A 26231-nucleotide genomic window follows, 5' to 3' on the forward strand; every position below is an offset into this window, starting at 1 on the left:
ACCCCTGCAGCTCTAGCCGGTGGCTGATACCTTTTTCAGAAACTTTTTCCTTTCTCTCCTTTCCTATTATTTGAACTATTTGTAAGTTGAAGGCATCATGTCATTTCACCCCTAAATATTTCAGTACACATTTGCTGAGATTAAGATGTACTCCTAATCATAGCACCATTATCACACTAAAAAAAAGTTTAACAATTCTGTAATAATTACCTACCAGTCCTGCCGTTTTAGATTTCTTAGTTGTACCAGTCATCTTTCATGGCCATGGATTTTGTTTTGTTTTTAATCAGGATAGACTGCTTTTTAAACTTCCTTTTCCTCTTTTTTTCCCATCATGGGCACTGACCATCTTTGTCCCCAGAAAGTGTTTGACTGAAAGGATGATCTGGCATTTCATATCCATTATTTCATAGGATTCACCTTGGTGGAGTTTTACAGGGAACTGAGGTACAACGAGGTTACAAGTCTTTCCTTGGAAAGACTTTCTTTGTGACTGGGAAAAGTTGACTAGATGATATTGTTTGTACAGGAAACTATTTGAATTTTGAGAACCACAGGACAGGGTTTTTTTCCCAATGGACTTTTGTCTTATCCTCTCCTTCCCTCCCTAGCCATTCTGGTTCTCAGTTACCTACATTTTGTCCCCAGGTTCCCAGGGGCCTTCTCTCGAGTCTACAAGCAACGGCAGACACAGTGCCTCATCACCTAAAGCCCCCGAGCCCGAGGGGCTGGCCCGGCCCGTCTCTCCAGACAGCCCGGAGATCATCAGCGAGCTCCAGCAGTATGCGGATGTGGCTGCTGCCCGAGAGTCCCGCCAGAGCTCCCCGAGCTCCAGTGCCGCCCTGCCTGGCCCCCCGGCTCCACTTGTGGACAGCAGTGCTGTTCCTGGGACCCTCGGGACTGAGCCTCGACACGGGGCTCATTGCCTCAATAGTTCCCTCCTGGTGACCGGCCAGCCCTGTGGCGACAGGCACCCAGTGTTGGACTTACGGGGCCACAAGCGCAAGTTGGCCACCCCACCTGCTGCCCAGGAGTCAGCCCGCCGGCGGTCCAGGAAGGGCCATCTGCCAGCTCCCGTGCAGCCGTATGAACACGGGTATCCAGTTTCTGGCGGGTTTGCCATGCCACCCGTCTCCTTAAACCATAACCTCACCCCCCCCTTCACCTCCCAGGCTGGGGAGAACTCCCTGTTCATGGGCAGTACCCCCTCCTACTACCAGCTGTCCAATTTGCTGGCAGATGCCCGCCTGGTGTTTCCAGTGACTACTGACCCTCTGGTGCCGGCAGGCCCCGTCAGTTCCTCTTCCACGGCTACCTCAGTCACTGCCAGCAACCCCTCCTTCATGCTCAACCCCTCTGTAACAGGGATACTCCCCAGCTACTCACTCCCGTTCTCACAGCCACTCCTGTCCGAGCCAAGGATGTTCGCGCCTTTTCCTTCCCCCGTCTTGCCCAGCAACCTTTCTCGGGGCATGTCTGTCTACCCCGGCTACATATCCCCACACACAGGCTACCCAGCTGGTGGCCTCCTCCGGTCCCAGGTGCCTCCATTTGACTCTCATGAGGTTGCTGAGGTGGGGTTCAGCTCCAATGATGATGAGGATAAGGACGATGATGTCATAGAGGTCACTGGGAAATAGCTGGGGATCCCCTCTCCACCTCACTCGGGGCCCCCAGCAGGTCGCCCACCCAGACGGAAGGCAGCAATCTGGGGTTTCTGAGAATAGGGCCCTTGGCAAGAGGGGAAAGGAAGAGGACAAAGAAGGGTGGTTGACCATAGGTGGCAGGGCTCTGTTGCTGTTTTAACAAAAGAGGCAAAAAAAAAAAAAAAAATTCCAACAGAGCAGCAATAGTGGGAAATCAGGGACCTAAAACAGGAATGGAGGGGCAGGGCGGCCTGCCTCTCTTCCTGCCTGCCTTGCTCATGCTGTCTGCTTGCTTGCTTGCCCGTCTGAGGGTGGAAGCTCACGTCCCATTTCTGTCTTTGGGAACATTCTCTCCCGAGAGAGCTGCCTTACTGGGTGACTTAGCTTGGTCTGGAGAAGGGGAGGGGAGGGAGGGAGGGGAAGAGAAGAAGGGTGGGCAGACTGAGATTCCATGCAGAGCGGGGTCTTTTTAGGGGATGGGAAAGAAGCAGACCAGGTGTGTGTGTGTGTGTACGTGTGTGTGTATGTGTGTGTATATGTACTTACATGTATGTAACAGAGCAGGGGTGCAGGTGGGTGGGAAGGGAGGGAGGGAGGGAGGGACTAAGGGGGAAACTAAGAAATGAATTTATCTTTTATAAAATGGAAATCAGAGCATGGTGGTTCATGGCAACTATTACTATGAACATCAGGGTGAGCCCAGGAGAAGAGCCATGGCAACCACAAGTTTCCTTCTAGTTGGGTGAAGACCAGGCCCAGCTAACCCAAGTCCCTGGTTATTAGAGCCACACTTGATTCAAGACTGGGGGGAGATGATCAGAGAAAACGGGCATTACCAATCTCTCTTTCCCCAGTGGCTTTCTCTGAGCAAGATCTGCCTTTTTGGTGTGTGAGAGTGTCAGTGTGCTAAAGCTGGGAGGGAGAAGCACTGCGGAGTGTGAGCGGGAGGTCGTGGAGTTGTGGCCAGAAAAGACGTTGTTCACGAAGATGGAGCCGCGCCCCCAGCTGCCCGTCCTGGCGGCCTTTCTTGGCCTTTCCTTTCCTTCCCCATTAGAGAGCTCCATGTTAATTTATTTCTTATGGGCAATTATTTATTATTTGGACTTTTCATGTGTCTTGGTTCTTTTTTGGGGGGGGGGGGAGGGGAGGTTAGGGTAAGGAGGGTAGATGTTGGGAAGGGAAAGTTTAAGATGTTTCAGACCCCACAGCTGCTGGTTAGTAAATCCCAGTGGATGACGAATTGACCAAGGAAAGAGAGTCAGCCTTGATCAAGGTCTACACTAAGCAACTATGTTTTCAGCAAATGGCCTCTCAGGAAGTTCGGGGAATCCTGTGACTGGGTATTAGTGATGATGCAACTCATTACACAGTGATTGAAACTTAGGATCATGGAGTTTGCAATTGGGAAGTAAGTGACCCCAAATTCGGAGGTGTATCCTCTTGGGATGACCCTAGAGGCAGGCTCTATGCTGAAAAGTGAAGCTGGGTGTAGGTGGCTGCTGGGTTGACAGACAGTTGAGCTCATATCGGGAAATGTTTGGCTTCCTCAGCATATCAGGTGATCACTGTGGGCCCTGGTGTCTGCTACCTCCATCCTCTTTGAAGGAACGTGGAGGAGCCCTTCCTCTGTAGAAGCCTTAAATCATAACACATCGGTCATTCTGAGTCTCCCCTTATCACCAGTGCTGGAGGCTGAGGGGCATCTAGTCTTTAAGCTTAAGCACTGTCTTCCTTTTGGCTTTTCCGTCCCTACTGCTGAGACCTTGCTGGGCAGTTCTTTAGGGAAAACAAGCCTTGTCTGGCTTCAGAGCTATACCGCCTTCCCATCGGTCCCTCCTCACTGGCTGGGCAGCTGCCGCACCTGCCTCTTCTGAGCCCTGGAGGCAGCTTAGCCAGGTCGCCCCTAGTAGTAGCTGCTTCTGCAGCTCTTCTGAACAGCCCATTTCCATTGTTGGGGGGCTCTTAGCACACTCTGGGTTATTATCCCCAAGAAGAGACAAGGAGATGGCTGTTGAGTGTGTGTGTGTGTGTGTGTGTGTGTGTGTGTGTGCGCGCGCGCACTGTTCAGTTACACCAGAAGTGGAACTTCAGGAGCTTGCTTTCTCTGTTTTCATAAGCACCCTGTCAGATACTTAACTCTCCTCTTCATAGAAGCCTTAGACCTACAATTTAGCTATGCAAATTATTTTAATAATTTAAAAACAGTAGCTCCAACAGTGCTTTCTTGGATGCATCCCAAGAATGAATGGTGAAGGGGCTGAGTTGGAGTGGGCTCTCCGGCTGAGGCTGGTACAGAGGGAGTAAGCTAGCCTGGATCTCTGATTTGTAGGGAACACTCACCACCTGGGCTACAAATGATGCCTCTAAGGCCCCAGAGCACTGGGATCCCAGAGAATGTGTGTTTGGGGAAGGAGGGGTATTTCTGTGTTTGCCTCTAGGAAATCACAGCAGCAGACTGTGAGAATCCAGAAACTATCCCAGCAAGGAACTAAAATCAGTCACTGGAGGGATGGGCTTTTAAAGGTACCGGGAAGCAAATGGGTGTTCTCAGTGCCATTACAAGCCTGCCCTCTTCCCAGTGGTTCTAGGAGCTGAGTCGTGCTTCACCTCAGGAGAGGCCGTAGTTTTGGGAGGCTGTCCTGGGTAGACAAGGTTTTCTTTGATTTATGCAGCTTACAGGGAGTAAGCTGTATAAGGGAGTAGGGCTAGGATCATAGTAAATTAGAGTGCTGCTGGTTCCGTGGTTTTCCTTTACAAGAAAAAAGAACCTGAAAACACTTCTCGGACATTTCTGCTATCTCTGTGTGCAGGTAGGCAAGTGTGCATGCATATGTGAGGGAAGCAGCAGCTGTCTCAGGACCTAAGAACGATGTTTTACTGTTCCTCTGATGAGAAACAACTTGGCAGTGATGCCCACCCACCATTCTGGCTTGAGTAAGGGAAGGATGGTAAGAGGGAGGGCAGATCAGGTTTAGCCATCTTCCCTCCCTGCTGTCTTCCATAGTGTGTTTTCAAGGGCCTCTCATGCCCCGTCTGTCTGGTTTAGCCTAAGTCCTCAATCTTGGGGACATAGTACCATGTAATGATTCAGGATTACATCACTTGTAGTAATGCTTGATTTGCTGTCTCAGTATCTTTGTAGATAAAAATTCAACAGAGACAGATTAGCCATTGAAGTGAGAAAGTAAGTGAACCATGTTGGATCCATATAATTTTCAAATTAGATATCTGCAGAGTTCTCACGGCCTCGAGTTACGCTTCTCAAGCATCTGTCTTAAGCATCTTCTGACTTCAGGATATCTCTGGTCCTTAGAACTCTTATTCCCTAGGAACTAGTGTGAAGAATCTATATATACTTGTGATTCACAACTAAATATGAATATTTCTCACTCCAGGACATGAAGCAAGTAGCTGGGGTAACATTTTGCTGATAGGTTGAAACACTCAACCAAGCTTTTAACAGTTTGGGTGGGACTGTCACTCCCACAGCAGTCAGAGCAAGGCACTCTTGTCTGTGCATGCCTGGCGTTGCTCTGAATTGAGTCCTCATCCCTTGGGGGAAGGTCTTCTGGGGCTTTACATTCCTGTTTCTCTGTTTCTGTTCGTAACCCCCTTGTGCTTCCCAGTCCCCTGTGATTCTACAGGAGACCAGTCTCTCCGCTCTGAGCAGTGGCCTGTGCACCCAGCTCAGTGACTCTCCCTGCACCAAAACTCCTGAGAGAGGAACTCCTCCCACCTTTAGATCCCTAGCAGAGTTTTCTGGCCCTTGGCAGACTGTTCCCAAGAAAGAAATCTGCACCTCATGGTCTGTCTGAGAAGGTTATGCTCTCCAATCACTCACCTGCAGACTCTCCTTCTGACCGACTCTTCTGCCATGTATATTCCACTGTGACCCCTTTGCGTGTGTTCTGTGCCACTGACTTGGCTCTAGTCCTTTTATGAATACCCGAGTCTTAACGATGAACTTGCTGAGCAGGCAGAGTCCACCTTCTCTGTGGTTCGGGGACTTGTCTCCTTTCCTCTCTCAGAGGTCTGTTTGCTATCATAATCTAGTGTGTTGGGGAGAGGTAACTAGACAGGCGGTAGTGATGGGGCCGGGGGAGATCTGAGTACTCCGTTACCACTATTGGGATAATATTCAGAAGAGGGGACCTCATACTGTGACCTGACCTAGGGCCCTCCCCTGGAAGAGAGCTCAGTCCAGGTTTGTGTGTGTGTGTGTGTGTGTGTGTGTGAGTGAGTGTGTGTGCACACGTGCTTATGTGCACATGGGTGTAAACTGACTTGTCTGGTGTTACTCAGGGTGGGCTGGGGACTCACCAGAAGAATCCCCTCAGCCTGCCCGACTGTGTTTTTCCTGTACCCTCTCCAGAGGGGTCGGGGAAGGGGGTCCACGGTGGGTGAGGGGGTCGCAATGGATAACCACTAAGGCCACACTGCTGCCAGGGGGAGTTAGGGGGAGATGAGGTGGCCCCAGGGACCTGGCACCTGGCTTTGGTTTTCCGTCTTCTTTCCTCAGGACGCCCCCTGAGGCCTGGGACCTGCGCCTGGCTTTGAGGAGCACCTGTAGCTGAGTGCTCCGGCTGCTGGTGTGATCACGGGCTTCCCTCCTCTCTCAGCAGGGCAGGTGCTCCTGCCCTAGAGACTGGGCAACTGGCTGTTTCTATGACGTATTTATTTTTACTTGTGTTTCATGTCACTTTTTTAAAAAAAAGCAAACAGAACAATTGTAAGTCAGTATAACTGCCTATCAGTTTTCTTTATTTCTCTTTTTGTAAAATAAAATGTAAACTGAAGAAGGCAGTGTTGTTTAATCAAGGAATTGTCTGAACAGCTCTGTGGCTGGGTGATGGTCTAAGGGATATAACTTAGAGCAGTGTGGATGCTGAGATGGCATCTCTGGGGGTGGGAACAGAGGACAGTTGGCTGGCAGGCTCTTTTTATGCTGTGGCGTTCACTAGACTTTTTCTGCCTTGACTCACCTGAAGAAGACTGCATTTCCTGGCTCTAGAGGAAATAGCAAAGCTAACTCCGGGTGGCTTGAGGCTGGCTGGTCCCTCAGTCATGGCGAGTCCTGCAGGGGTAGCCCTAACTAGGCTGTGAGTGGCCAGGGGTTGGCCTTCGGAGGTGGGAGATGGCTGGCGGCAGGGTTTGCAGAGCGTCTTACATTGCATGTGCGTTCATTTGTCATCTGAATTAGAGGATCCAATCACCGCTTCGGAGAGAAGCAACCTGAAGAGGGAGCAGGAGGGGGTTGTCTATGCTTTGTTTCCTGTTTGGGGAAACACTGTCTGGAATTTACTACAGGAAAGTTAAAGAGCTTCTGTGGGAATTGTTTGGACAGGGAAGGAAGGAGGAGACCAAGGCCAAATCTGGGCTCATGAAAGAATAGAGGCTGTTGGGAGACAGGAGAGACTGGAGCATGGGGGAGGGAGATGATCCCAGAGGCTAGGTGATCAGCTCTGCTCAGACATGCTAGGGGTAGTGGAGAGTGCCTCGACTGCTGTCTCCTGGTGGCTAGGAGAGGCCTTGCAGGAATCCTACCAAGGGCAGAGCTGGCTTTGTTGAGAGCAGCCTGCAGTGAAGCCTGATAGGCTGATGGCCTGCAGCCCCAGTCACAGGCCAACTCTGCTTTCACCACAGAGGTGCTGAGGCTCCTAAGACACATCCTGAACTCTGACATGGGGCTCTGGAGTTCCCCTACCACGCTCAAGGAAGTGAACAGAGAGGACAAGATGAAAGGGCTTCTCCAGACAACAGTTTCCTGGGAGAAGTTCATCAGCTTCTGAGAAGCAGAACTGACCATGCAGAGAGAGGCTGGCTGGCTGAGGCAGTAGCCAGCCCTTCCTGGCCGCACAGGAAATGGCTTCATATCCATTTGCCTGGGGGCACCCAGAGGGTTTGATCATCTGCCTAATATCCATCAGTAGAACAGAACTGCCACAATCCTGCCAGCCCAGCCCTGAGTGCCTCTGAGAAGTCAGCTACCCATTCTGGTTGGCCCAAAGCCCTGTAGATGAGGTTCAGTCTTCCCTTCCTGTGGACAGAACAGTGTGAAGTAGAAGGAAAAGAAACCAGCTACAAGTGCCTCCATATGTTCCGTCTGCCCTTTGCCAGTATACTGGGATCCCCCCAAAAAATGATTCACTTCCCAAACCAGTCCTCTGTGTGAGGAGCACCTAAGTAGCTCTTGATCCGGCCTGTCATGTAGACAAGCTTATGAGCAGAGTTGTCCCCTGCCCCATCCCCTCCACTGCAGGACTGGGCCTCTCAGGAGGGTGAGGTTTTATCTTTGGGGCCCTGGAAGAATGCTTTGTTGTTTTTGTAGTTCCACTCCAATCCAGTACTCTTGCCTGGAATATCCCACGGGTAGAGGAGCCTGGAAGGCTGTAGTCCATGGGGTCGCTGAGGGTCGGACACGACTGAGCGACTTCACTTCCACTTTTCACTTTTATGCATTGGAGAAGGAAATGGCAACCCACTCCAGTGTTCTTGCCTGGAGAATCCCAGGGACAAGGGAGCCTGGTGGGCTGCTGTCTATGGGGTCACACAGAGTCGGACACGACTGAAGGGACATAGCAGCAGCAAAAACACTAGCTGAAGATTGAACCTCTCCTCAAGGAGTTTACAGTTGACTTGGGGTTTGGTGCAGTGGTAAAGAATCCGCCTGCCAATGCAGGAGATAGAGTTCAATCCCTGAGTGGGGAAAAATCCCCTAGATTAGGAAATGGCCACCCGCTCCAGTATTCTTGCCAGGAAGATTCCATGGAGAGGAGCTTGGCGGGCTACAGTCCAGTGGGGTCGCAAAGAGTAGGACACGACTGAGCACGCACAGTGTGTGTGTGTGTGCGCGCGTAGAATACGTAACTTAAAAGGGCAGACGGGTCTCCCCCATCCACCTCTAGGGTACTGAAGGAGGAACCTGGAAGGTGGAGTGCCCCCACCCCCACCCCGGTGAGCTCCAGGAGGTCAGGGCCTTGATTTTGTTCATTTAGTATCCGCAGCCCCTAGAACTGTACTAACAGGAAGCGATGCCCAATAAATGTTGGATGGAAGAATGATCACCTCTGTGCTCCGTTTGGCGGGGGGAAGGGGGGCAGAAGAGGGGAGAGGTAGACGCCGAGTCTTGGAGGTAGCTGCTATCTGTGCTGTCCGAGATGGGATCCCGCTTCCTCTGTGAGCTTCAGCTGTAAAATGGGAGCAAGTGGTCCTGCCTTGCTTGGTTCCCAGGTCTGTCGGGAAGCCCTCAGTGAGACAAAGTGACAGTACCCAGGGTGATACAAAGGCCAGAGTTGTACTGCTGTGCTGCACTTCCCAACCTCTGCAAAGGATCCTCTCCGGTACAGCCGTTTGGGACCCCAGACCTCCTCTCTACTCCCCCCTCATGTCGTGGCACTCTCGACAGTCCAGAAGTTAAAAGGTTGTTTCTAAGTCACCGTCGACCTGCAGCCCAGTAGCTTGTGGGAGGCAGGAAAGTACAGGGTGGCATTGGCCCCTGACCACTCAGCAGGACAGGCATACGTCTGTTGCCATGGACACGGGGCGGGGCAGGCCCCGCCCTTGGGCCCCGCGCGCACGCGCCCACGGCCACGGCCACGTCCTGCCGCGAGAGGGGGCGGAGCGAGCGTGCGCGGCGGGCGCGCGCAGGCTCCGAGACCAAGCCGCGTGCGCGGATTGGCGTCGGCGGCTGGTGGCCGCTGAGGTGAGGGCCAGGTCTGGGAGGTGTCCTCGCCGGGGCGGCTCTACACGCGCCAGAGGCCTGGAACCTCCGTGCGCCAGGGCGCGACCTCAGGGCCACCCGCGTCCCCACCGTGACCCCGGCCCAACCGCTCTTTGCATCTCATCACGCCCACAGCTCGTACCGGCTTCATCCAAGGGCCCGAACGCGACCTTGGACCACTCTACCATCTCGGGCCACCCTCTGCCTCGGCCACCGGTGCACGGCACAACCGGAGACTAGGGACTCCGGGGCGGGCGAAGGGGTGGGGGTGGGCGGCGGGGTCCGACAGCTGGACCAGAACCGCACGTAAACTCCGCCCCTGTCTCCTGAGGGCGCGCCACACAGCGGTGGCTGCAAACTTTAACTTCCTTGTAAGTTGCAGAGGTGCGTGGGACCCCTAGAGGTCGTGGCTGAAAAGGAAAGGGCTGGTTACATAGGCGAGGCGAGGGTGAGCAGGGGCTGGACGCCGTGATTGCAGAGTGGAGGCAGCCTCTCCTCCCCTCGCAGGCCCCTCTGATTCTCAAATCTTCGGCGCTAAAAGTTTTGCCTGTGGCTGGCCCTTTAAGGGCGGGCCAGCCGCCGCGGTGCACGTGAGCTGCTTCGGGAAGCCAGCGCGGGGCGGCCCTCCCAGATTCACTGCTCCGGCCTCTCTGACCCGAGGAGAAACCGAGAGGGGTCACAGCCTGCCCAGGGTCAGCGGCAGGGGTTGGCCTAGGGCCAGGCGCGGTGGCTGGACCCCTCCAGGAAGAGGACGCTCCAAGTACAGAGGTTTACGTCCAGAAGTCTAGTGACGAGCTGACATTTTTCAGGCGGAATCTGGCTTCTGATTTCAAACCTAGGGGCTCTGAGGGCGTGGTGGAGGTACACCACAGCTTGTGGAGGGGAGAGTTCTTGTCGAGGCCCCTGTGGGCGTTCCCTGATAAGAGATCAGTCAGGGCAGGGCGCGCGGCTTAGTGGTGGTTTTCTTTCTGCCCTCAGCCCTGGAGCACTTGGAGCTTTGGCCCCTGCCGCGCTGGATGCCATGAGTTGCTAAAGTGAGCCTGGCTTTAGAGGTGAGCTTCTCCAGCCCTTCTTCTTCCCTTCCCCTTGCCCCACCTCCTTCCCGTGCTGCCCAGAGCTCAGCGGAGACCCCAGGTACATTCCCCGTCTCTTTTGACCAGTTTAGGAAGTGTCTAGGAAGTTTAGGAAGTGAGAGGGAGAGAAGGGTTCCGGGAACTAAGCTCCTTTGAAGAGACAGGAAGTGTGCAGCCGAGAGAGCAAGGGCCAGAGGGCTGATCACTCCCAAGACAAGTGGGAGACTTAGATGCTGAGAGCTTCCAGCTAAGAGCCTTGGGTTCAGAGATGTCCTGCTGCTGCTGCTGCTAAGTCGCTTCAGTCGTGTCTGACTCTGTGCGACCCCATAGACGGCAGCCCACCAGGCTCCCCTGTCCCTGGGATTCTCCAGGCAAGAGCACTGGAGTGGGTTGCCATTTCCTTCTCCAATTCAGAGATGTCCAATTCAGGACATTCAGAGATGTCCAACATAGATTCAATTCTTGAGCTTTACTGGAAGTCCTGTTCCCAGGAAGGAGAGAAGTGGAAATGGGGGCATCAGACTACCTGGATTCTCGTTGCCTGCATTTTCTCCAAGCAGTTCTGTTTAGTACCTTTGTGACCTTGGGCAAGTCTCTCAATCTCTAACCACTTGTTTTCTGATCCATACCCATCTGGTTTTGAGGATTAATGAAGTAGCTGCTTTTCAATATTTAGACAGTGCCACTTCCCTGGTGGCTCAGACAGTAAAGCGTCTGCCTGCAATGTGAGAGACCGGGGTTTGATCCCTGGGTTGGGAAGATCCCCTGGAGAAGGAAACAGCAACCCACTCCAGTACTCTTGCCTGGAAAATCCCATGGACGGAGGAGCCTAGTAGGCTACAGTCTATGAGGTGGCAAAGAGTTAGACACAACTGAGCAACTTCACTTTCTTTCTTTCACTTTCTTATCATCATCAAAGAAATCAGGTGTGAAACTAACTGAAGGCAAGTTGAGGAAGACAAAGAATGCATCCGAAAGTGCAACTGTAGGGTAGGAGGAAGGGTGGGTGAAAAGACCATTGTGATACAACGCAAGGTCATGATGCCAACGGTTTAGAAGTTTACTGTCCGTTTCTGTGAGACAAACGCTCTGTGCACATTGACTGCAAAGACAGTTCTTCTGAAAGAAGTTTTGAGACCCAGAAACCACAGGGAATAAATTATTCCATACACCTAAGTTTTCCATAGAGCTGCAGGGTTGATTTTCTGTTCCTGAACCGTATAGTCTTCTCTGTGGTGTGTTCCTCCCCCACCGCCCCCACCCTGGGTGATGCAGGTCAAACCCTCTAAGAGCGTTAGTCTTCTGGCCCCAAGTTGCATGGAGGTCTGGGCAGTCTGTCTGGAATGGCTCATACACCAACCTATGGGTTGTGTCCCTCAGCCTGCTCTTGGATATCTTCTCTGCTTTTTTTTTTTTTCCCTCCCCTAAAACGAGTATCTTTATTGCTTATACCATGCAGATAGCAAATAGGTGAAGCAGGGAAAGTCCAGTGAGGAAGAGGGAGAATCATCAGATAAATGACAAAACAGAAAGGAAAAGACACCCCCTAGCAAACCTACATGATGCCTCTCTGTGAACTACCTCATACAGGAGGTCAGTGGGGGAGAGCTGAACCCCCAAAACGAAATTCCAAACATCCAGAGATGTTGGGGAGAAGGGAAGGAAGGGGGCGGGGCAGAGCAGCCATTGGACCCCACGTTTGACTTCCTGCCTGGCCAGCACCCCTCCCGCATGGGATGCACACTCCCTGTTGTGTGTCCACTTCTAGTCTGTTTTCCTCTGCCTCTTCCTTGCTGCTCTGTGGACTGGAGAAGTGGGATGAAGCTTCTTAGCCTGGGGAGCTCAGCAAGTTCAGGAAGCATAGTGCTGGACTTTGCTCTGGCTGCTCAGGCCCCCTTTAACCTGGCCTCTCCTTTGGTTCTGGATGGATGAGCTTGTTGGATAGCAGTATTTCTTGGACCAGATGTGTTTAGTCAAAGAGACTTTCCTATGCGAGCCCCTTCCTGTGGCACATTTTTTCCCCCTGAGGTATCATTCCTCATGGTTTCTCTGCTTTTAATAAGAGGGCCCTGTGCTTGCCCCTCCTCCCTCTGGCAGTGGCTCACAAGGTTTGGGGAGGCTGGGCAGGCAGTGTGTCTCAGTTGTAAGGAAGAGGCAGTGTGGGGAAAAGGCTGGCGGGCAGGCTGACGTCTACCCATCAGGGGCAGCTAATCAGGGCCGAAATACGATCAGCCGCCCCTGATGGGCCAGACATATGTCCCCCACTGACGCACTCCTGTGCCTCTCCGTGACTCAGCTTTCCCAGGTGTGACCACAACTGCCAGCTGACAGAGTTGCTCGGAGAGTCTCCGTAGTTGTGATTAAGAAATAAAGAGGCTTGTGGCTTCAGTCATCCTTTGTAGCTCCCTTCTAGGTCACTGTGTGTGTAAACACCTCCGGCTCCTCCCCATCCCGGGTCAGAGCACCCAAGGCAGGGCTGAGGTTGGGCCACAGCTGGCTGGTGGGCAGGCAGGCACATTGGTCAGAGCAGGCTACCAGCCTCCTCTCCCTTCTGTCTCCTTTGCAGCTGCCTTGGGGTGTGGCGTGGGGGGCACAGAGCCATGTCGGACCTGCTCCTCCTGGGCCTGATTGGGGGCCTGACTCTGCTGCTGCTGCTGACGCTGCTGGCCTTTGCCGGGTACTCAGGGCTGCTGGCTGGGGTGACAGTGAGTGCTGGCTCACCCCCCATCCGCAACGTCACCATGGCCTACAAGTTCCACGTGGGGCCCTACGGTGAGACTGGGCCGCTTTTCACGGAGAGCTGCAGTATCTCCCCCAAGCTCCGCTCCATTGCTGTCTACTATGACAACCCCCACATGGTAAGGAGCCTCCTGTGCCCTGGCTGGGGTTTTGCCCCTTGGACAGACGTGGGGCAGGGCTTGTTGGGCTAGGGGTGTTTTGGTTTCTGAGGAATGGGTGGGGAAATCATTGAGCTGGCTATGCAGACCACCTCCTCTCTGACCTTGAAGCTCCTTCCAGATTTAATCTGGACTTCTGCTGCACGCATCCATGTACTGGCTTTCTACTTGTCCCAGTCTAGTTTCCCTGCCTTGTGGCTCCCACAAACTTCTGAGTGCCACTGTGAGTCCCTAGGCTCTGCCGGGGCTTTGCTCTGTTGCTTCCTCTTCTGGCCTTCTTTCATTCCCATTTGAAGCCAGCATTCTAAAGCCAGGCCATTCAGATGCTGCCCTCTCTTTGGGGTTGTATCTTGTTTCTTTGGGGGCTTCCCTGGTGGCTCAGAAGGTAAAGAATCTGCCTGCAATGCAAGAGACCCGGGTTCAATCCCTGGGTTGGGAAAATCCCCTGGAGAAGGGAATGGCTACTTACTCCAGTATTCTTGCCTGGAGAAGTCCATGGATAGAAGAGCCTGGTGGACTACAGGCCATGGGATAGCAAAGAATTGGACACAATGAGCAACACACACACACACACACAGGATAGCAAAGACTTGGACACAATGAGCAACTAACACACACACACACGTTTCTTTGCCTTCCCTCTTTCAGCTCTTACAGTCATTATGATGGTCCCTTACCCAGGGACAAGGTATTTCTTTGGACGTCAAGCTGCCTAGTTCAGAGAGGGCCTTGGGGGCAACTGGAGCCTGGTGAGCTGTCCAGCTTGCTGGGGTCAGAGACTAACCTGGCATCACAGGCACCCTGTGGGTGTCTGTCTGTACTTACAGCCTGTGGTGAGTCAGGGCTCCCCAATGTGGCTTCCTGCCATGCTGTGGGGGTGGTGCTGCCCACTGCTGCATGGACTGGCAGCTCTGAGTCTTGGCAAACCAGGTGTTGGGAATCCCCAGCTCTGGTTTCTTTGCCTGGAGAGCTCTAGTAGGCAAGGCCTATAGCCTCCACACTGCGTGCTGAGCGGGCCTCACTGGGGTGCTCAGTTGAAACAAGGATATGCTGACTCCCTCTCTCTGCCAGGTTCTGCTTGACATCTGCACTCTGGAGATGAACACACCTGGCCCTACCCTCAGGAAACTCTGTGGGGTTGGCAAGTCAGCCCTATAAAAATGAATGTCCACCAAGACACTGTACTGTGTTCAGTGTTCATGGAACTTTGAGCTTGGATTTGCCTCAAGTCTACCATGGAGGCTCAGAGAGGAGGTCTGCCATGAGTATAATTTTACTTTACTGGGAAGGGCCTTCTGGCTAAGGGAACTGCAGAGCACAGGCCTGCAGATGTAGGATGACAGGAAGTGTGGCAAGTGAACACGTGGGTGGAGAGCAATGTAGAAGGCTTGGCTGGGCCAGGCAGTGGGAGGAACAGCAGGTTGGGAGGACAGGTAAGGCACAGTTTGCCACCTTTGATTTAGGAAGCTAAGTACATGGTGAGGGGAGGAGACGCGGCAGGGGGCCGTTGAGACTGGGCTGAGTCCAGGTGAGAGGCAGTGTGGCCTGGTTGAGGGATGAGCAGACATGGAAGTTTCGAGGTCACATGACCGGGAGATGGCACTGAGACCCAAGTGGGATGGGGCAGCTCTGGGCTGTGGGAAGCTCCTAGACCAGACGCTGGACCCCCACCCTGGCCGGGTCTGCTGTGTAAGTCTCTCCACTACCTTCCCCTGGTCCCTGTCCCTCCTCCCACATCTGCCCCCGTTGGAACCCTCTGTAGGAGCTCAGTAGGAGGGATAAGGGTCCTTGTCTTTCCTCATCAGCATGTCCTATTCCAGAAGCCGTATGTTATCTCTTGGATTGGAGGTGTTAAATCCAGAATGGGAGAGGGCTGTGGTACCTTTGGGTCATTGCCAAAGGCTGGCTCCGGGAAGAGTGAGGTAGAAGAATCCTGGCATGGGGCACCCTCCCCGTGGCCTCCTAACCCAGCCACCTCCAGGAAGCCAGCCACACAGCTCTCCTGGGGATGTGATAGACTCTCTGGGCTGGGTCTCGATTTCCAGGCTTGGCTAGGCATGTCCTGACCTGGGTCCCAGTCTGAGGGCCCGTGGCCTGAGAGCACAGCCTTGAGGTTAGCAGTCCTGGGTTCTGATTCTGTCTCACCACTGTCCTGTTGGGTGATTTGGGGCATACCACATAACCTCTCTGAGCCTCCATTTCCTCATCTGAAGAGTAATGTTAAAAAATACCTGTTTTTAGGTTGGCTGGCAAGGGTTAAATCAAATGACATAGGTGAAGCATTCCCTAGTAGCTCAGCTGGTAAAGAATCTGCTTGCAATGCGGGAGACCTGGGTTTGATGCCTGGTTTAGGAAGATCCCCTGGAGGAGGGCATGGCAACCCACTCCAGTATTCTTGCCTGGAGAATTCCATGGACAGAGGAGCCTGGCCGGCTACAGTCCCTGGGATTGCAGAGTCAGACACAACTGGGTGACTAAGCATAGCACAGCGCCTTGAGGTGCTGTGGTTGAGGATCAGAAGTTGTAACAACAAAAAATGGGTGGAAAAAACACTCATGCTAATTAGGTGTGATGAGAATTGTTAGGCTGGGCACTCATAACCCAGGCCTAGGCCCTAGCCCTGGCTGTGACCATCAGGTTGGCACAGAGAATGAACACATAGTCAGAGCGGCCCCTCTGATCCTCTGTACCCCAGTCCTGGGTCACTCAGGAAGTAACCTGTGTCCCCATTCAGAGCTGAGTCACACCCTGACACCTGGGATGGCTCACCTCCCGGCAGAGATCCTAGCAGCTTCAGGGGACCCTGGACCCCCAGGATTCATGTTCTCATGGCTACCACAGGTTGATGGGTCCATGAGAACTGGGGCCTCTGGGTCCATGGTGCTGATACCATGGGGAGGAGACTAACAGTCATTAGCAAATGTTGCAGTACTGTCTCACCAACATTACTTATGCTTTCTTATTTGCATTTAACAAATATTTGAGCATCTGGTCTGTGCCACTCTGTCTTGGGCGCTGGTACACAGTGGGGACCAAGGGTGCAGCCCTTAGGCCCTCTCCATGGGTATTAGAGGTGTCAGGGAAGCCTGAAGGACAGGCCTCTTCCAGGCCTGGGAAAGGCTGAGAAGCGAAGCTTTCTGCTCCCTGGCTGCCTCCACAGCAGTGTCCAGCTTGGGGCCCTGTGTGCTGTGATTCACAGGAGGAAGGGACAGGATGTGGCTGAGCTGTGGAGTGTCCCATCCCTACTCCACCCTCCCCAGCACAGCCCAGCACAGCACAACAGGAGCCAGAACCTGGCTTCTCTGAGTGTGGGAGGGAGTGAGGCTATTTCAGGCTCTGTGAGTGGGGCAGTGAGTGACCAGGTGAGGGGTGGCCACCTCGGTGAGGTGTGGACTGACAGCCCCCAGCCACGCCCCTTCCAGGTCTCAGCTGGACAGAGGGAGGTTGGTTCCTCAGAAAGGTCTGGCGAGGCTCCCCTGGTCTGGCTCAGGGCCCAGGAAGTAACCCAGGAAAGGCACCAACAAGGCAAGGTTTTGGCATTGCTATGGATGGAGCCTTTCACGTGAGATGCTGCTTGAACGTGTATATCCTGGACAGACGTGTCTATGTGTGGATGTCAGTTAGCTGGCAAGCCCTATATCTTGGAGTTCTATATGGGAGGAGCCTATAAATTTGGGCTAGTGATTCTTGTGGTGCCAGAGGAATCATTCTGTTTTCCATCCCGGAGGGCCTTGGTGGTGCTCGCGTGCGCACGCACACACACACAATTCTGTCTTGCCCTCTCTCTGCTACTTGGACGGTGACTTTGGCCTCCCCTCCTAGGCCTGGTCCCTCTGGGAGCCTTGGTTGTTGGCAAGGCGCTGGAGAGGACCCTGCACACCTCATTTGATCCTGACCAGTTCTGACCTGTGACCAGGCCCTAGTGGTCGGGCTGCTGTCACCGTGCCTGTGGGCCTGTCCCGTCTGACAGCCTGGCCCTCCTCCTGCCCGACCCTCTGCTGCTGCCATCTCTGCTGCTATTTGGGGCTTAAGTAACCTGCTTGCCTGCCCTTTGTGGGGAGCTTGGCTGAGGCAAGTGGGGCGTGGCAGCCTGTTTAGCTTACCTGATCAAGGCCTAGGAGAGGGTGCTTGCTCCAGGTATGGAGGGGGTGGGGGAGGGGACTGGTGGCGCTTGGGTTCTGCCTTTAGTTAGCTTGTTGTTGTGTAGACGCTCAGTTGTGTCCGACTCTGTGAGGCCGTGGACTGTATCCCACTAGGCTCCTCTGTCCATGGGATTTCCCAGGCAAGAATACTGGAACGGGTTGCCATTTCCTTGTCCAGGGAATCTTCCCAACGCAGGAACTGAACCTGCATCTCTTGCGTTGGCAGGCAGATTCGTTATGGATAAGCCACTGGGGAGGCCCCTTTAGTAAGCTGGACCACACTGAAGTTTCTTTCTTCCCCTAGTCCCTTTGAGAGTCGGCCTGGGGGTCACCAAATCTGTAGGGGCTGAGTAAGAGTTTTCTGGCTTTGGCCTGTGCCGTGTTTTCTCTTCGGTGGATATGGAGATGGGGTCCCCGGCTCTCCCTGAAGGCACTGAGGCCACGTGGAGCCTGAGAAGGGCAGGGTGAGGGAGGAGGATTTCCCAGGATTGCACCCTCAGGACAGGCAAGGGGGATGTGGACTGAGCTGGTGCTTCCTGAAGGCCCAGACCATCATCACCCAGCTATCCCATGGCGATAGTCCTGCCACATGCAGTCCAGGCCTTTGCTCATAGCAGGTTAACTGTAGGCAGCTGTAGAAAGGCGAGACTCACTCCCAACAGAGCTGGCCTTGGGAAGGAGAAGGGGTGAGGAGTGGAGGAAAGGGCTTTTGGACTTAGCCTTCGGGGTTGGAATCAAGGCTCCATTGCTTACCAGCATGTGACTGAGCAAGTCCCTTGGTCTTTCTGAGAATCTCTGCTTCAGAATTTTAGTTTTTTGCAGGGGGACTAGATAAGGCCACATACCCAGCTCCTGTTAGGTGCTCAGCCATCTTGGCACGTGCACATACACACCCACCCGCCCATATCTGCACCTCTGAGGGCCTTATGCCATGGAGACGTGATGCTTGTAGGTACTCTGCCTGCCTGTGGCCTGGCCTTCTGCGGCTGTCCTGGGCCATGTGAGAAGGTGCGGTGTGGGGAGAAGCCCTTGTGCAGGCCACTCCGCCCTGTGCCCAGCCACTGAGTCGTCTCTTTGTGACTCCTCTGTGACCCCATGGACTGTAGCCCACCAGACTCCTCTGTCCATGGGATTTCCTCGGCAAGAATAATGGAGTGAGGTGCCATTTCCTCAGAGAAGGCAATGGCACCCCACTCCAGTACTCTTGCCTGGAAAATCCCATGGATGGAGGAGCCTGGTAGGCTGCAGTCCATGGGGTCACTGAGAGTGGGACACGACTGAGCACCTTCACTTTCACTTTTCACTTTCATGCATTGGAGAAGGACATGGCAACTCACTCCAGTATTCTTGCCTGGAGAATCCCAGGGACGGGGGAGCCTGGTGGGCTGCCGTCTATGGGGTCGCACAGAGTCGGACACTATTAAAGCGACTTAGCAGCAGCAGCAGCAGCCATTTCCTACTCCAGGGTATCTTCCTGACCCAGGGATTGAACCCGCATCTCTTCCATCTCCTGCAGAGGCAGGCAGATTCTTTACCCCTATTGCCACTTGGGAAACCCCAGGCCATTCTTTGACAAGGCCTATTTCTTGGGCTCCCCAGTGGCTGTGGATTGTATGTGGCATGGCTCTGGAGTCAGTCTGCCTGGGTTTGAACCCTGATGCCAACATTGCCTTGCTGGATGCCCTTTGCTGAACAGCTTCACTCCCTGGGTCTCAGGGATATAATGAGCTGATGCCTAGAAGGCAGCAACTGAGGCCAGTGGTGAGCACCATGCCAGATGCCAGCTGACGTCCTGAGGATTATGCTTGGGGGTGAAAATAGAAAGGCCCTGAAAGACTTCTAGGTGGGAGCTCCCAGCAGCCCCTGGTCCCCCCTCTGGAGGGTGGCATCCTGCTGACTTCCCTCCCCTCAAGCCTGAAGTGTGGGTCCTGTGCTCTGATCCGCTTGTCTGTGTCACCGTTTCCTGCCTAGTGCCAGTTCCACCGTGCCTTTGGGCACGTGAGCTTCTGAGGGAGGTTGGATCTGGGGGCTTGTTGTGTTGACCTGCAACATGCAGGAGGGTACGAGCCCACCATTCACCCTGTAGTAATGGACAGGGTTGGCTGATGTCTTCTACAGGGGACACCAGTGCAAGTGAAGGGCCTTGCCCCACTGCTCCCACTCCCTGGCAGCTCTGGGCTGGGTGGGCCTGCCAGGAAGGAGTCTAGTAGCCTTCTGGGCCTTGGACTGTTGGACAGTGCAGCTTCCCGTCAGCTTATGCAGGCTACAGACCCGAGGCGGGCCTTTCCTATTGATCCTGAGGGCTGGGTTTGGTCTGGGCTAGCTGAAACCATTTTTCCTTCCTGGATCCTGAAATTTATTGATCTTGTCCAGTTTCCAGATTCATTGAAATTGTGGCCAGGCAGGGACCATCTCTTCACTGACGTCACACAGCAGGGTACTGCAAGGCCTTTCCAGAAGGGTCAGTGGGGTCAGACTGTACTCGAAAGCTGTAGGCTCCAAGCTCTCTTCTCACCGGGCTAGGGCTCAGGAGGCCTCACAGCCTGAAGGAGGTACTCTGGGATCTCTTTCCTAGCACTTGTGCTCTGAGAGCAGATTCTGGATGGGCCCCTCACTTACCCAAGTTGGTGGTAGGTCTGGCCACCACCCTGTCTCCCTGGTATGGTTCCTTGCTGGTGCTAGTTCTGAGCACCAGCTCTTGTTCTGAGCTTAGCTACCCAAATGATTGATTTGGGGAGGAAAGGGAGAAGGCCTTTAGATCTGGAAGGCCCAGGCTGCCTTCCGAAGGTCAGGCCCAATAAGGATACGGCACTGAACCACGGGGGGTGGGATTTCCAGCCATCAGGACACTCTTCCTTTTTGGGCCCTTGACAACCTCAATGAGCCATTCCCCCGAGGGAAGGCCTGGGCTGTCCTGGGAGCCCAGGAAAGCCTTCCCCTGCTCTGAGACCAATCTTGCCACTGCCCAGCTGGTCTTAAGACCTGTCCCATCTCTTCCTTGCTGGTACCTGGTTCGGCTGGCTCCCAACTCTTCTCGGTATGGGGCTGCTCAGCAGGTGGTGGGCGTGCTGGGTAACCTCCTAGGCTGCCCTGTAGCCCCTCGGACAGGGGAGGGGCAGGAAGTGTTCTCACATAGAATTGAAAAGGTGCCCAGGCAGGAAAGGAGCACTTGTGCCCAGGATTTCAGGAGCTCTGTCTCCTTATTGGCTGCCTCCCTCCCCCATGACAAGAGTTCCTCTATCAAAGTGGAGGGAGCAGAGGTTTGCTCATGATGCAGAGCCCCTATGTACATGTGTGTGCATGTAGGCATACCTGTACTGTCGCTGAGGAACTTCCCTTCTGCCTAGAGGTCTGGAGTGGTGGGGAGAGGGAGAGGCCACTAATTACAGGCAGCCCAAGACCTGTTCCCTGCAGTGAGCGTTTGGGGATCAGAGAGGAGGGCCTGCCCGGCGAGGAGCAGCAGAAGCTTTCGGAGGAGGGTTGAGCTGAATCTTGAAGGATGGGGGAGTTTCCCAGGCAGAAGGGACTCAGAAATAGGGTTAGGAGGACATTCCAGGCAGAGGAAGTAGCCTACGCAAAGGGAGGAAGCATGGGAGGATGTGGCATGTTTGGTGAGCTGCAAATAGTTCCATGTGGGCATGTGTGGGGGTGTGGTGGGAGAGGAGGCTGGCAAGCCTGGCTGGCCAGAGCCTGGATTTGTTTCTCCCTCTGCCACTCAGATGCTTAGTGGGCGCCTGCCCACCTGGGTTTCGGCCCCTACTCAGGGCTGGGGATGCAGAGAAGGAGTGCTCGGTGAGTGTGTGGACAGAGCCGGGCAGTGTGTACACAACACACCGAGTGTGGACCGCTCTGAGACAGCCTCGCATGCGGGCCTCAGGAGTTTCATCTTAGATAGAGGTGAATTGGGAGGATCCATTGAGAGGTGCTAAGCAGGATGATCACAGTGTCCTGGTGCCTTTGGGGGGCTGAGGAGGATTGGAGCTGAAGCCACTGAGGTGATCAAGACCGTGGGGCCCAAACCCAGGTAGGCCAGGGGCTGGAGAGGGGACTGTTAGTTGGCCTTCCATCCATTTCCCTGTTTAGCCTGTGGTAGACGTTTCCAGGTACTCTTGCCTGGAGAATCCCAGGGACGGGGGAGCCTGGTGGGCTGCCGTCTCTGGGGTCGCACAGAGTCGGACACGCCTGGAGTGACTTAGCAGCAGCAGCAGCAGCAGATGTTTCTTTTGTATGGCATAGGTCACTAGGTTAGGAACAGGAAGATGGGCTTTGGCGCAGGCACTGTCCTTTGGTCTGTCAGCCTGAGACCTGCCCTCTGGAGCCGCTTGGCATTCTGGCCATCCTCAAGTCTTGGGTGTGAGTGGGGCAGTTGCACCATCTAGAGACAAGAGGTGGTATTGCAGCAGTCTCAGCTCCTCTGGGGAGGGTGGGAGAAGCATCGGGTTGAGAGAAGTGATGCAAGGTTGGCAGATCACAGCACGGGGCTGCTGTCGAGCCACCCTGATAAGGCTGTCCCGGAGGGCATTTGGGCCTGAAGGATGCACGGGGAGGAGCTACATGTTCAGAGGTTTGGGTAAATGGGCATTCTAGGCCAGGGGTTACCTCTTGTTTGGCCTATGACATAGCTACTATAACTGACACGTATGGAGCATGACAAGTGCCGGACCATGCTAAGGCCTCCTGGGAAGTGTCTCATTTAATACAGTTCTGTAAGTTGTTACGTAGGCACTGGGCTTCAGGAAACCAAGGGACTCATCCAGAGCACAGGACTCAAGATTCACACGCAGGCCTCCCTCTCTCCAGAAACTGTGGTCCTGACCACTGCCCCATATTGCCTGCCCCCAAAGCCCTGAGCTATGCCTAACGACATAGGATTCAAGGGGACCGAGCTGCAGAGAGTTGGGGTGCCCCCCAGGTACTCTGCAGAGGTGGGATTCGGTGTCCACTTCAGGCAAAGTGACACTCCAGGGTCAGGGCTGACTTGGCCAGAACAGAAAAGCAGGGCAGGGCTGAGGGTCCCTTAGGGGACTGTTGACCGGGCCTGGAAAGGGCCACGGGAGGGCAGAGACAGGCAAACATGACTCCACGGTACTGGGATGGCAGGCTGAGGAGAGGGAACGTGCAGGTAGAAGGAGTTTAAACGGAGGGGTTAGTAGGCCCCAGGGAGGGCCTTCTGATCGAGGGAAACCTGGGACAGAGAGCCCAGGTCTGTGGTAGGTCTCTCGGGTTTAGGAACAGATACTCCTGGGGGCTGGTGCAGATTCAGGCGGCAGGAGGTGAGACACACCGGGGCCCCTCTTGATGCCAGGAGGAAAAGCAAGTACTGGGCTTTGCAGGCCTGGAGTCAACCCTAGGAAGTCTCAGAGCCTGGGAGCCCTTATCTGGCTGCAGTTTGTAGGAGCCAGGGGAGGGAGGGGAGCAGAGCGCAGTGAGGTGTAGGTACTAGGGGCCCAGAGAGATTTGGAGGGAACCAGCATTCTCAGCCAATAAAAGGGCTCTGGAAGCAGGGCAGGGTTTAGGAAAGGGCGTGGGTTGGAGCAGAGGTACGGAGGCCCTGGTGATGGGGGCCAGCCCTGCCCAAAACCCTGGGGCCAAGGGTCTCTGCTTCCTGACCAGCACTCCTGTGGCTTCTTTGCAGCCAGCAGGGGCCTGCCCTGGGCAGTGGAGGATGCATGAGACAGGATGCCGTAGGTCTGGGTTTCAGCAGGAAAACTGTCAGCTCCATTGTGGGGTCTGGGCTTTGTGGCTTGTTAGAGCTGGTAGTTCTCCCTGGCCCCAGCTGGCCCAGAATCCAGGAAGCAAGAGGCTTGTGGGCATCCTTCCTTCGCCAGCCCTGACACCCCTGCTCTGCCTCCCCAGGTGCCCCCTGAAAAGTGCCGCTGTGCAGTGGGCAGCATTCTGAGTGAAGGTGAGGAGTCGCCCTCCCCTGAGCTCATCCGACTCTATCAGAAATTTGGCTTCAAGGTGTTTTCCTTCCCGGCACCCAGCCACGTGGTGACGGCCACCTTCCCCTGCACCACCCCCCTGTCCATCTGGCTGGTTCCCCGCCGGGTCCATCCTGCCCTGGATGCCTACATCAAGGTGAGACACAAGTTTGTGTGTGTGTGTGTGTGTGTGTGTGTGTGTGTGTGTGTGAGAAGGGACAGCCAGTCCTTTGAGTGGGAACTGGGAGGCCTGCCTCGCCTGGTGGGAAAGGTGGTCTGGGGAGGGTGGCACATCATGGAGCAGGTGCCTGTGGAGCTAGGAAGATGGGCAGAGGCTACTGACATTTCTTCTACACACCCAAGACCTTGTGGGTCCCAAGCATCTCCCAGGAGCACAGGGAATTTGTTGAAAAATCCAGCTGTGTCCTTTAAGTTCTGACTTGGACCAGAGACATCCTTAGTGTTCAGCTCCCACTCCAGGCCCACCGTGCTCCATCCAGCTGGAGGCTTGCAGACCAAGGGCCCCGAGACAGACTTTCCCTTCTATAAATTCCTCCTCCTCCTCCTCTAAAACATTTGGAAACTTGGGTGCTAGGGAGATGGCCCCAACTTGGGCTTGGAAGTGATGGCTTATTCATCTGTTCGCCTCGTATTTGTCAAATGTCTATGCCAGGTGCTCTGCTGGACATGGTGTGAGATCCTGGTGTGTGAAATAGGTGTTTACAGTGAGGCAGTGGAGATAGGTGATAATGTCAGACAAAAATGGGACGTGTGCTAGGAAAGGAGAGGGTGAGAAAAGGCAGGGAACCGAGTGAACAGAGTGGTCAGGGATGGCCTCTCGGAGGAGGTAACATCTCAGGCAAAAATCCTAGAAGAGCCCTTGGAGGGGTGGTAAGAACGTTCTCGTTCTCGGCAGGGCGAGGGTGAAGAGCATGGGTTTGCTCTAAAGGCAGTGGGAAATCTGTACAGCATTCAGCCGGAACCCGGGTTGTGGCTCATGGGGGCCGGGCGGAGGTGCTTAGAAGCTGTTACGAGTCCTGCCGTGCGTGGTGGCAGCTTGGGCTGGGGCAGTGGCTGCGGAGATGCAGACAAGGGTGGCGATGTGCCGTCTGTTTTGGAGGTAGAACTGTTGACTTTGTGGGTGGTTTGGGTTGGAGGGAGGAGGAGCGGGAGAGTCACGCCACGGTCCCCTCTGGCCAGGGTGGGTGGGTGAGCGTGTAGGGGGCTCTCTGCTGATGTAAGAAAGGCGGGAGGAGGAGCTGAGGGGCAACCAGCCCTGGGCTATGTCGGGGGGTCTGCCTGGGGGACATCCTAGGCAGGGTGTGGGGTCGGCAGTGATGTGTGGAGTCGGGTTCACAGAGGGTTGGGAACAGAGGGTGGATATGTTTGGCGACATGCACCTATTGACAGCATTTACCCCAGAGGACGGCCGTGGCAGCAGCGGTTGGGCAGGGGCATGGCCAGCGTGGCCGGGGTCAGGGAACAGGAGGACAGAGTCGACAGGAGTGTGAGCCTGGCAGTTGGGGAGAGCCTGGTGGCTTGTTCTCCAGAGCATCTCGGGAAACAAGACAGGGCCTTGGCGATGGACATGGGAGCTCAGACACTCCCTGGTGGAGGGGGTATGAGAGTCTGTGTCAGGGCTGGGGAACGAAAGGTTGGGGCCCCAGGGTCGCCAGCTGTGGCCGTGGTGGGCAGGGCGGGGGAGAGAAGCAGGAGGGCTGCTGTGGCGGGGAAGGGGCGTGGGGAGGATGGAGGAGGGTCACCTTTGTGGGCTGAAGGGTGCCAGCCAGAAGGGCGCAGGGGCCAGGGGTGGGCTGGAGGCCCGGGGCAGGGTGAGGGGGCCTGGTGGAGCTGGCGGGTGGTGAGGGCAGGAAGGCAGGCATCAGTGCCCGAGGCCTACTCAGCGTTTGTCCCTAGGAGGGGCTGGTGTGCGGTGTCTCCGGTCCTGTCTGCGTCGTCCTCAGATTCAAGGGCCCATCTGGGGGAGCACCCCTGGGAAGAGCCTTTCTGGGCTCCAGACCTCAGAACAAGACGTGTGGCATGTGGTGTGGTGGCGAGCCACTCAGCCACCAAAGCCTTTTCTTGGCTTCGGGGGTTTATTTTTAGACACCTTTGTCCACATTTCCCGGCCCCTGACAGCTTCACAAGTTGCCTGGTTCTGACGTCACCTCTTTGATGAAAGCCCTTCCTCCTACCACTGCGTTCCTGGGGGCCTGTCAGCTGTGCTCCTGGCTCAATTTTCCTGGGGCTGGGGCAGCAGTAGGGGGTGTACCATCCCCTCTCCTGCCTGGGATGCGGAAGCCACAGGTGCAGGGCAGTGCAAGGGGCTTCTCAGGGATGTCTGTGAGGCGTGCTGTGTGGGCTGGGCCACCAGCTGGGGGAGAAAGAGAGACGCCAGGCTGCCCACAGCAGAGGCACGGCCCAGCTGCTCTGCTGGTTTCTGGGGATGGGGTCACCTCTGCCCCCGTGTTCAGCCTGATCTTTCATCCTGGGAAACAAAGCCAGGTGAAAGACGAGGAAGGGGCAGGTTCTCTTTGTTGGTCTCCGCCTGCAGTGGCCAGGGGTTGGCCCTATGACTCTCAGCCTGGGTGGCTGCAGAGAATGTAAGGCTCTCTCTCACAGCTCTCCTATTCCCGCTGACCGCCAGGAACCAGAGAAAAGAGGATGCTGAAAAGACTCTGGGCCCTTCCAACTCTTCCAACCCTGACAGCTGGCTGCCTTTAACTGTGTGTGTGTGTGCGTGTGCGTGTGCATGTGTGTGCGTGTGCGTGTGTGTGTGTGTGCCTTTAACTGTGTGTGTGTGCGCGCGCGCGCGCGTCTGTGTATACACAG

At 54.9% G+C, this 26231-nt stretch overlaps 2 protein-coding genes across 7 annotated transcripts in view; both read left to right on the forward strand.

The window, feature by feature from the left end:
- RAD54L2 (RAD54 like 2) overlaps positions 1–6442 on the forward strand; it is an 88238-nt gene extending 81796 nt beyond the window's left edge. Inside the window, exon 22 of the mRNA XM_040247085.1 lies at positions 649–6442. Coding sequence (XP_040103019.1) covers positions 649–1640 — 992 coding nt within the window. The 3' untranslated portion in view covers positions 1641–6442. The remainder of the gene's footprint in view (positions 1–648) is intronic.
- A 2806-nt stretch (positions 6443–9248) lies between these two features.
- Positions 9249–26231, forward strand: part of TEX264 (testis expressed 264, ER-phagy receptor) — a 31048-nt gene continuing 14065 nt past the window's right edge. The window contains exons 1-4 of one of the 6 annotated variants that reach the window (XM_040247086.1): positions 9249–9348; positions 10345–10418; positions 13006–13297; positions 23335–23556. In XM_040247086.1, the coding sequence (XP_040103020.1) occupies positions 13040–13297; positions 23335–23556 (480 nt within the window). In that variant the 5' untranslated portion in view covers positions 9249–9348; positions 10345–10418; positions 13006–13039. Of the gene's footprint in view, positions 9751–9895; positions 10228–10344; positions 10419–13005; positions 13298–23334; positions 23557–26231 lie in introns of those variants that run through there. The other 5 variants (XM_040247087.1, XM_040247089.1, XM_040247091.1 and 2 more) reach the window with 5 other exon arrangements.

Source organism: Oryx dammah, unplaced genomic scaffold, assembly GCF_014754425.2.
Source record: "Oryx dammah isolate SB20612 unplaced genomic scaffold, SCBI_Odam_1.1 HiC_scaffold_9, whole genome shotgun sequence".
NCBI lineage: Eukaryota > Metazoa > Chordata > Mammalia > Artiodactyla > Bovidae > Oryx > Oryx dammah.